The sequence below is a fragment of the Sinocyclocheilus rhinocerous genome, unplaced genomic scaffold, assembly GCF_001515625.1.
Source record: "Sinocyclocheilus rhinocerous isolate Xijiao unplaced genomic scaffold, SAMN03320098_v1.1 scaffold736, whole genome shotgun sequence".
Lineage (NCBI taxonomy): Eukaryota > Metazoa > Chordata > Actinopteri > Cypriniformes > Cyprinidae > Sinocyclocheilus > Sinocyclocheilus rhinocerous.
Window position 1 is genome coordinate 160,780 of NW_015631744.1, and position 11,736 is coordinate 172,515.

Consider the following 11,736-nt stretch of genomic DNA (forward strand, 5'->3'; position numbering starts at 1 on the left):
TCCCCAGCTCCACCTGTATAGATCATGCTACGAGGTGATTCATGTATGCTATATGAGGGGGATTTCATGTATGTTATATGTGCAGCAGCAGTATTTCTTACATGCTCACAGCAGCATGTTCTGGATGTATTGTCAGTAGCAAGTCTCGGTACTTGCTCTGCAGCAGCAGCAGCAGCAGCGTAGCAGATCTATTCCGCCAAGACCAAATGGGACCCTGGACCACAAAACTAGTCTTAAGTGTCAATTTTTCGAAATTAAGATTTATACACCATATGAAAGCTGAATAAATAAGCTTTCCATTGACACTTAAGACTGCTTTTGTGCTCCAGGGTGACAAATACATTAACATTGTCATGTACATTACCATGCCAATCCCTCCGAGAGTTGTCATGACAGAAATGAAGATTAAGTTTGTTTTTCTGACCTCATTGACAGATGTGTTATTATTTTAGGCATAAACTCACTTCAGTTTGATAATTCTTCAGAAGACAAGACTTGATATCTTCATTCATTTTGCATCTCAAGGAAATGCATCTTAAGAATGTTTAGATATTTGTACTGGAAAACAAAACAAAAGCACTTTTTTTTGCCGTGTATTTTCAGTTTTAGTTAACTGTAATAATCCTGCTGTTGTGCTTCCATTGCTTGGTCTTACAAAGGTCTTGAGTGTGTGAAGCCTGCAGAAGCGCTGACGTGTGTTTCTCTGATCAGGTGAGCTGCACACGAGCTGTCGAGAAGTTCAGGTGAAGGGAGGCGTTCAGAAAGATGGAGAGCATTACATCAAAGTCCGGTCCAAGATCCTGCAGATCTACTGCGCCGAGATGCAGAGCGGTTTCCCCAAAGAGTACGTGACCCTGCGCAGCGGCCAGACCGACAATTACTCCGAGGTGTACAGATACAGGTACAGAGACAAGCCTTCAGTGACAAACCAGTGCAATAATGACTGAAATTCTCTTCTGCTCACCCAGGCTGCATTTATTTGATCAAAAATACAGTAAAAATTGTGAAATATTATTAAAGTGTAAAACAGCTGTTTTCTATGTGAATATCTGTTAAACTGTAATTTATTTCTGTGATCAAAGCTGTATTTTCAGCATCATTACTCCAGTCTTCAGTGTCACATGATCTTCAGAAATCATTCTAATATACTGATTTGCTGCTCAAGAAACATTTCTGATTATTATCAATGCTGAAAACATATTTTTGTAGAAACGGTGATACACTACCATTCAAAAGTTTGGGATAACTAAGAAACTAATATTTTTATTCATCAAAGATGCATTAAATTGATCAAAAGTGACAGTAGAGACATTTTAATGTTAGAAAAGACTTCAATTTCAAACAAATGCTGTTCTTTTGAACTTTTTATTCATCTGTGAATCCTGAAAAATAAAATGCATCACGGTTTCCACAGAAATATTGTGCAGCACAACTGTTTTCAGCATTGATAATAATCAGAAATGTTTCTTGAGCAGCAAATCAGCATATTAGAATGATTTCTGAAGATCATGTGACACTGAAGACTGGAGTAATGATGCTGAAAATACAGCTTTGATCACAGAAATAAATTACAGTTTAACAGATATTCACATAGAAAACAGTTATTTTACATTATAATAATATTTCACAATTTTTACTGTATTTTTATCAAATAAATGAGACTTCTGAGACTTCTTTCAGAAATATCACAGCTCTGTTCCAGAGTCAAAGTCTGATGTTAACATGTTGCTAAACTAATGTTTTGATATTTCAAGAAGCATAAACACACACACACACACACACACACACACACAAAAAAACATTTTTAAAAAGATCAAACTCTTTTTATGGACACTTCCATTACTGAATGAAATATATACCTATGTGACCCTGGAGCACAAAAGCAGTCTTAAGTCGCTGGGGTATATTTGTAGTAATAGCCAACAATACATTGCATGGGTCAAAATTATAGATTTTTCTTTTATGCCAAAAATCATTAGGATATTAAGTAAAGATCATGTTCCATGAAGATATTTTGTAAATGTCCTACCGTAAATATATCAAAACTTAATTTTTGATTAGTAATATGCATTGCTAAGAACTTCATTTGGACAACTTTAAAGATGATTTTCTCAATATTTAGATTTTTTTGCACCCTCAGATTCCAGATTTTCAAATAGTTGTATCTCGGCCAAATATTGTCCTATCCTAACAAACCATACATCAATGGAGAGCTTATTTATTCAACTTTCATTCAAAATTGAAACCTATGATTGGTTTTGTGGTCCATGGTCACATATATGTATAATCAGCATTTCTCTTGAATCATATTTCCAGGCTGCAGAACCCCTTTGAATGTCCGTATAACGGCAGTCGGCGGCAGGACTGCGCCTGCAGGAACGATTACACTGCGGCCGGTTACACCGTCTTTCACCGCGTACGGCTCGATCTTTCCAGCATGTGCATCATCCGTGAGTCGTTTACCTCGCAACGTTCATGCAAAATATACAGTAACATTTTACAGTAAGGTCTGATTTGTTAATGCATTAGCTAACGTGAACAGATGACATTTAGCAATAATACAAATAAAACTATAAATATATAGAAATGCATTTATAAAATACATGTAATTTAATAATAAATATAAATTATTTTTATTAATAAAAATACATTTATATAAATAAATTTGTAAAATAATAAAAATAAATGTATTTCACTATTTTTAATATAAATTATAATTATTGTAATTTATATTATAATTTATACAGTGCATTAACTAATGTTAGCTGATACAGCTTTTAATTTTAAACGTATTATTGGAAATAAATTTGAAGATTAATAAATTCTGTTAGCGTATTGTGCATTTTTAATTAATGTTAACAAATGAAACCTTGTTGTGAACTGTTGGTGAATGCACTTCTGTAAACAGCAGTTTTGTCCTGACTGACTTGCTGTTTCACCGTCATGTTGAGTTTCATCTTATTCTCATTGGATTGTTTAATTGTGTTTCAGCGACTGATTTGAAGTTCAGTCGGACGTTGTTTGGTCGCTCCGTCCCGTTTGCGTCCGCAGGAGACTGTTACAGCGCTGCTAAATGTCCTCAGGTAACATCATTATAGGTCCTAGATGACTAGATGTTTAGAAACACCAGTCCAAACACAGAGTCAGTGGATCAAATCAAGTCTCAAGATGATTCTGAAAGAAGTCTCTTCTGCTCAAAAGTGCTGCATTTATTTGATCAAAAATACAGTAAAAATGTGAAATATTATTACAATTTAAAATAACTGCTTTCTATGTGTCACACTTCTCGGGAGGCAAGGAGCAAGGAACGAGAAAACAAGGAGATAACTTCAATTCACAGTCTTTAATGATCACACGGGGAACGCAGGAGACACTGGAACACAAGGAATGACGTTTGAGGACCGACAAACACTAACTGAAAGGACTGGGGCTTTTAAACACTGGGTGATTGGGAAAACACAGGTGCAAGGAATGACTAATTAAAGGGAACACGGCACACCTGGGGAGGGAAAACACAACACAAAGAGTCCAGGGGCGTGACAGCGATTTTAATCCCGTGCAAATCTGCTAAATCTGAAATTGAATCCCGTCCGAATGCAAATGTCTGTTATTGTTGACATTGCATTATCCCAATGGGCACTGTCGCCGGCTCTCGCACATGGTCTGACGGGTTGGGCTCAACTTCCAAGGCGATCCGGCGAGATCCTCCACGGGGCAGATGATGAGTGGCGACCCGTTTCTCGCCAGAGTCCACTCCACGAATGCGCCGAATTCCTCCCGAGGACCATTTTCGGACGACAGCGCTCTGCACTCGGCGTTCAGGCTTGCATCATAGAAAGAGCAGAGCACGTCATCCGGATAGCTAGTGATGTTCGCGACCAACAGGAACAGTTTGGTATGGTCCTCGAGAGCTTTGTCTCCCTGCTCCAGCAGGAGGAGGAGGAATTCGGGGCGAGTGAAGGGATCCATGGGGACACAACGGAAAGAAAAACACTGGGAGAAAAATGGAAACAAAACGGATTATCAATGTTGAAAACAGCTGTGCTGCCCAATATTTTTGTGGAAACCGTGATGCATTTTATTTTTCAGGATTCAAAGATGAATAGAAAGTTCAAAAGAACAGCATTTGTTAGAAATAGAAACCTTTTGGAATTATATAAATGCATTTACTCCCACTTTTGATCAATTTAATGTGTCCTTGCTGAATAAAATAATTATTTCTTTCAAAAAATCAAACAAACCAGTTATTGACCTTAATTTTTAGAGATTGTTTTAATAATTTATTTTTATGTAATGCACTAATAATCTCTCTCTTCTCTGATTGTTTAGGGTCAGTTTAGTATAAATCTCAGTGGAACAGGACTGAAGGTCGCAGAATCCACTAAATGGGTTTCCCAAGGCAACTACGTCACGGTCAAAGTTCACCGTTCAGAAGTGAGGACGTGGATTATTATTATTATTATTATTATTATTAGGATTATTATCAGTGTTGGGGGTAGCACATTACAAGTAACGCGAGTTACGTAATCAGATTACTTTTTTAAGTAACTAGTAAAGTAACACATTACTTTTTAATTTATTAGAAAATATCTGAGTTACTTTTTCAAATAAGTAACGCAAGTTAGCTACTTTGTTTCCATGTATTGACTGACAGCTCTGGTGTTGCCGTGGTGACAGAGATCAGGAGTAAGTGCAGAGCGTACAGTAAGAACATGATCTTACTGTAGTTATGTATTTATTCATCTCACTGCACAAAAACAGATTCAGTATTCCTCAAAATGAATAAAAACAGTCAAATGCAAACTCAGGCAAACCTGCTATAATTAAATGTGTTAAATAAGACAAATATATTTTATCTATTTAATCCCATTTTATTATCCAGTGTCTTTGCTGCTGACCTTCGATGATTCAATTCGACCATCCTAACTTTAGATAAACAAGAGTGTTGAACTTTCGACTGTACAGATGCGAATATGCATTTCCTTCAGCCCGAGGCTTATTCATTTCCCTTTTGGTGTAAAACCGCTTTTACATTTGCCAAAAATACAATATATATTGTTTTTATATATTAAAAACAAACAAGCAAGCCCTGCCCAGATTTTAAAAGTAACGCAAAAGTAACGTAACTTGTGTTAATTCCCATAAAAGGTAACTAAGTAACCTAATTAGTTACTTTTTTAGGGAGTAACACAATATTGCAACCAGTGTTGGGGAAAGTTACTTTTAAAAGCAAAGCATTACAATATTGCGTTACTCCCTAAAAAAAAGTAACTAATTACATTACTTTGTTACTTCTTATGGAAAGTAATGCGTTACGTTACTTTTGAGTTACTTTTTAAATCTGGGCAGGGCTTGCTTGTTTGTTTTTAATATAAAAAGTTATTTCTTTATAAATATAAAAGCCCTTTCACACCAAAAGTGAAATGAATGCGCCTCAAGGCTGAAGGAAATGTAAACTCATGTCTGTACAGTAGAGGGCGCAGCTCAAACACATCACATGAAGAATACGACGCAGGAGAAGAAAGTTCAACACTATTCAGCAATAACAAAAATGAAACTCAAATGTGTGATTTTTGCTTAGTATGGTTGAATTGGATCATCGAAGGTCAGCAGCAAAGACACTGGTTAATAAAATGGGATTAAATACATAAATGATATAGTCTTATTTAACACATTTGATTATAGCAGGTTTGCCTTATATCCTGAGTTTACATTTCACTGTTTTTCTTCATTTTGAGGAACACTGAATCTGTTTTTGTGCAGTGAGATGAATAAATACATAACTACAGTAAATCATGTTCTTACTGTACGCTCTGCACTTACTCCTGATTTCTGTCACCACGGCAACACCAGAGCTGTCAGCCAATACATGAGAAACAAAGCAACTGTTACTTATGTGAAAAAGTAACTCTGATATTTCCTTCTATTTAATTAAAAAGTAATGTTACTTTACTAGTTACTTTTAAAAAAGTAATCTGATTACGTAACTCGCGTTACTTGTAATGCGTTACCCCCAAAACTGATTGTAACGCATTACTTTTAAAAGTAACTTCCCCCAACACTGATTATTATAATAATTATTATTGTACGCAGTGATTTAATCATCGTTGTGTTGTATTGTTGCAGGACGGTAGCAGAATCTACGGCCGCTGCGGCGGTTTCTGTGGGAAGTGTCTTCCTCATCCTCATACGGGCCTTTTTGTCAAAATCCAGTAAGAAAGACGTCCACTAAATCAACTTGAGAAAAACTCGTCACGACTGATTCGCGTGTTTTTTTTTTTTCACGTCTGGCAGCTACGCTAAACAGAACAAGTACGAAACGTCCCACTTCTGCACTTTCCGAAAGTTACAAGAACCAAATAACTGCGAGTCTCTTTACGAATCAGGACGGTTCGGGATGCGGATTGGATTCGTTTTTATGGGGAAATGTGGGTGAAATGATCATTACATGGATGTAGTCGCGTGTTCTTGTGAAAATGAATCAACATTTGGTCAACCATGTTAAATGTTAGATTCATTTATGAGCAAATCCTGCTCGTTTGGTTGCAACAACAGCACGTTTGAGGGTTTCTTTTTAGTTTTAGTTGTAGCAAACGGTCAAATCCTTCATTTTGGGCAGAGTTTTGACAGAAAGGGATTCATTTAATAACTTAAAAAGCGTTTCATAATCCAAAAGATCTGCTCTTTTTCCAGAAGGACATGAACTACTGCACGTAAAACACGTTTTAGATTTTTTTTTATTTCATATGGAGCAAAAGACTCTGACGACAGCAAACTGCTTGATATGAAAACATAAGTAATTGAATGTTTTGTGTATTTGAATGTTTAACTTGTGTCTTGCATCAAAGTCTGGCTTAAAATGGGTTTGACAATCTAGAAGAAGGTAGAAAACACTGCAAAGGAGCACTACTGAAATCTCTTTATCCGGACGATCGTTTTCAGCTTTAGGTAAAAGCGTCAGCTAAATGCATAGATGTCCTTATGAACTAGTCTGGTTAATATATATGATATTTTATTAATGTTCATTAATGTACTGACATCAGTTTAACGGTGCTAAAAAGAGTTTATAACATGACGTTTGCATGTGCTTTTGCATTTTACACGGTTACTAATCTGATTCAAAACAGAAGCAATCATTAACATTTGTGCTAAAATAAACCAGCCTAAAGTGGTTTGCTGGGTTAAGCTGGTTTAGGTGACCAACTATTTGACAAGTGCGACAAAAAAAGACCAGCTAACCTCTGAAACCTGTCCTAATTCAGGTCACAAAATTCAATTATTTTACAGAATAAATTGAATTAGTTGACACTGGCGGTCAGTTTTTATAAAGCAAATACACTACCATTCAGAAGTTTGGGGTAGTTAAGATTTTTTTGAATGTTTCTGAAAGTCTCTTCTGCTCACCAAGGCTGCATTTATTTGATCGAAAATACAGTAAAAATTATCAAATATTATTACAATTTAAAATGATTGTTTTCTGTGTGAATATATTAGCCTAATGTAATGTATTCCTTTAATGCAAAGCTGAATTTTTACCATCATTACTCCAGTCTTCATAACCAGCTAAATCAGGTCACTAAAGTAAATCATGTGACATAAAATGGACTAAATTAATTAATTTAAAGTCAGATGAATTAATACAGACAAACATCACGTCAGTTTTATTAGAAGGGAAGATTAAAGTAGATCAAATTAAAACGGCATAACCCTACCTCTCATAATCATAACCACTCGTGCGTATGATTGTCTTGTACATTATTTATGTTTGACAGTATTTATTCCGTAACTAAATGTACATACATTTGACAAGAAAATCATAATATTATTAAATATTGATCTTTTGCCATTTATTGGCCATTAACAAGAGGTTTACAGAGTAACGGTGCTGTTTTAACTACTGAATGAGCTTTAACCAGTAGGCTACTAGAGTTAGTTGTAAATAGCTGGAGAATATTTCAAGCATATGTAATGTAGTATAAATAGTTTTAACTACTCTCTTTTAGCTTTCAACCAAAGTCTGCTTAATTATGCTTAATGTGTGTTAATATAGATAATATAACTTGAAGAGGCCTGTTTTAGGTTAACATATGGTATAACGGATCATCTGCGAGCAGCTAACCAGCCTTTGACTATCATCGTGTTGATAGATGACTGAACTCTATGAGGTCTGTATCAGAAATTAAAGGACCGTATGATGCACTATGTGCCACGAGTCGTGTAGACATTTACACCTGTGTATTAACACTTTTATATATTCATACTTGAAGTGTGAACATCAGATGGTTTGAGGCTTGTTTTCCACTGATTACCCAAAGATTATTTCATAGTGTCTTTGCTCTTCAGTATACAGTGTTTTGTAACGAAATCTTTGGTGCTACGATAAAAATGAAATGTAAATGAGATTTTGTGGATGTAATGGAATCTACAGCACTGTACTAATGCTGGTCATCATAATAAAAGGAAATATGTTTATTGTGGTTGGTTTGTCTGTTTTTAATGGAACATTGTTGCATGTTTTGAAAGTAGATTGATGAAATATAATCTGCAAATGTTCAGCGTGATGAGAAACAACACAAGACTTCTGTAGCTATATGGACACTATACTTTTATTAGGTCTGTCATTCAACTACAATTTTCAGTTCAATTAATTGCATGGTGCTGATGATTTAATACTGCACTCTAAAAAATGCTGGGTTAAATATAACCCAGCGCTGGGTTAAAAAGGGACAAACCCAGCTATTTTGACTCAAAACAACCCAACCGCTGGGTCAAAACAACCCAATAGCTGGGTCAAAACAACCCAACCGCTGGGTCAAAACAACCCAGTAGCTGGGTTTGTCCCTTTTTAACCCAGCGCTGGGTTATATTTATATTTAGGTTATATTATAGTTATATTTTTTTAGTGTGTAAATATCAAATAATTAATCAATATTTGCTGAGAAAAGACTCAAACTAAAGATCATTCATAGAGAGCATTGATGCAGATGAATAAAGCATTGAATAAACTAGTTTTACGATTTTATTTTATTTCGTATTTTAACAATCCGTCACTGTGTTACTTTAGTATATAGTTTTTGTTAACATATTGAATTAGATTCTATTTTTATATTTTCTGTTTTCACTTTAATATTAAAGTTTTGTTGTGCTTTTGTCTTTTTTTTAAATATATAAATAAATAATATAAAAAAATGTATAACCATAAATATATAAAATAAAAAGTAAATAATTAAAAAATATATTTGATCATATTAGTTTAGTTGTTATTTTAGTACTTTGTCAAACTAAACAAAATGAGAACTGTTGTCTTAGCAACTAGCCGAAATCATTTTTTTTATTTCAGTTATTGTTGATTTTATGTTTTTTTTTTAATGGTTTTAGTTAACGATAAGCGGATTTCATTCATAACTGCATCATTATGGAGGCAAAAGCATCTTTCTCCATTGAAAAACATTCCAAATGTTTATGCAATCTGACTTTTATAACATATAAACCGCTTATTACAATCTATTTTCTAATATTGTCTAAAGCAATGTTTCCCAACCTTTTTTTAGTCGCGGCACCCTTTGGAAATTTTAACAAACTTGTGGCACCCTACAAAATTAATTTTGTCACAATATTTGAATTTCTAACTTCGATATGATAATTTGAAAAGTATAGATATTCGGTACAACAGGGAAGAACTGCAGAACATAATGTCATACAGATAATTTTAATATTATTAAAAAATGTTGTCCATCAATGGTGGCAATCAGTAGGCTAATTTCTAATGAAGAGACCGATCATCAGCTTCATTGAGATGAATGGAAATGTTCTTCAGGTATATTTGTCACCATCCTGGAGGTCAGTGTTTCAGAATGTTTGGATTGGGGGAAAAAAAAGTTCATTTCTGGTCATTTTGGGGCTTTTTTTTTTTCATCATTTTTTCCCCATTATGTGCTCACAGCTCTTTGAGCTGCTCAAACCCTGTCTTAAAGGGTCTAGCATTAGAAGAGTTGTGGAATACAAACTACTATATTTATACATATACACTCAAAAAAAATGGTGTAGAAACAATTTTTACTCAGCATTTGCTAGTAAATTTCACAAACATTTATAAAGAAACAGCAATGAACGCACTGAATTAAAATGAAAAACTGAGATTTAAAATGTACTCCAATGATCTTTGTTTTATATACAAATTTGAAACATAATTTTTTCAAACAAATATAGAGCTGCTGTATTTATAAATATATGAAGTCAGAAATACATAGAAATAAACAGATGCATTTATGAATATTGACCAGCAGGTGGAGACAGTAACTTTAAAATGAGAGAATAACATCAGCTCATGCTTCATTTTAAGAGGTTTCATTGCATGTTTTTACATGTTTCTTTTTGACCCTTAAGATCTGAAGACTTTAGGCATGGGAAATGATATTGCATTGAACCCTACAAGAAATATCGGCAACATAACACTCTAGGCATTCGTGATTTTTCTTTGTTTACAAATTATAACAATTAATTAAACTCTCATCTAATAACTATTTCCCACAGCTTCTCATGCAAGTCTATTATGATATTAATTTCTCTATCAGTAGATGCGCGTCTCCACGCCCTTTGACTGTGCTCTCAGTCTCAGTTAAAGTTGGAGTATTGTTGAAGGATAAGAACCTAGACTTTCTGATAAATAACTTTATTCACAGATGTACGTTTTTAAAGGTTAAACCCCACTTCAGCGGATGGAGGAATCAACCAGATATTTGTGAAGTCTCTTTATTGCATGATGGACAGAAACGCAAAGAAACTCTTATATGCTTTGAACTCGTTGTAACTTCTTGCTTGTAATCAATGGGGCCCTCTTCGCGACACATGGCGGATTCATTTTCTCGTTTGGACTCCAGAGAGCGAGTGAATGTCACACAAACATGAAAACGTGTCCAGACTCTGGTGCTGCGGCACATAAGGAAATAATTTAGGGCTGTTTGCCGCGATCCGTAACCTTTCCTTTGACAAGGTGAAGTGTCATCAATCACGCGTCGGCTGGAAGTTCTTCATGGAACTTTTATTTTATTTTTAAAAAAAAATGTACGCAGTGTGTTAATACCCAAATGTGCAAAACAATAATTTAGCTGAAAAGCCTGGGATGTTATGTGAATTATTTGTACACTGATCTGATTGAGCGGCCGACTCAACCAATCACGTGAGTTTGGGGGCGGGACTATTCGTTTGACAAGCAGTTTGAATAAATATGATTTATTTATTTATTTAGTACTTTAGTTGGTAATGAAATTCACATTGACTTTTGGTCAACTTGAAATGCTGTTCGCAAACTATTTACTTCTGTAAGATGACAGAATTATTTGCTGACATTGGCGTAATCATTTTATATTTCCAGCAGCAGAATATATTGTGAACATAAAGCGCTCAGATGATGGGATTCTTGTGTTCAGATAATCATCATCTAGCCAAAGCAACAGCTTTATTCTTCTCTCATCTTCACACCACTATTCACCCCGATGTGTTGATGAATGTCTTTAAACTCTCCAAACTATCAAGCTGATCTTCCCTCTGTCTTCTTCAGAAGCGTTCACACATCACAGGAGTGTTTGATTCAGATCTCCAAAGCAGTGTGACTCCGGTTCTACACTGGACGCGTGCGGCGAATCGTGACACCAGAGGAACTCAGATGGAAAAACAAGTCCATTTGAACGCTTTTAAGAGCAACCAAAAGAATCTACACACATATATATATATATA

At 35.0% G+C, this 11,736-nt stretch overlaps 1 protein-coding gene across 1 annotated transcript in view; it reads left to right on the forward strand.

Moving 5' to 3' along the window:
- Positions 1 to 6,216, forward strand: part of LOC107741966 (A disintegrin and metalloproteinase with thrombospondin motifs 20-like) — a 125,189-nt gene extending 118,973 nt beyond the window's left edge. The window contains exons 33-37 of the mRNA XM_016554793.1: positions 712 to 901; positions 2,317 to 2,450; positions 2,992 to 3,083; positions 4,330 to 4,434; positions 6,127 to 6,216. Coding sequence (XP_016410279.1) covers positions 712 to 901; positions 2,317 to 2,450; positions 2,992 to 3,083; positions 4,330 to 4,434; positions 6,127 to 6,216 — 611 coding nt within the window. The remainder of the gene's footprint in view (positions 1 to 711; positions 902 to 2,316; positions 2,451 to 2,991; positions 3,084 to 4,329; positions 4,435 to 6,126) is intronic.
- Positions 6,217 to 11,736: the final 5,520 nt, after the last annotated feature.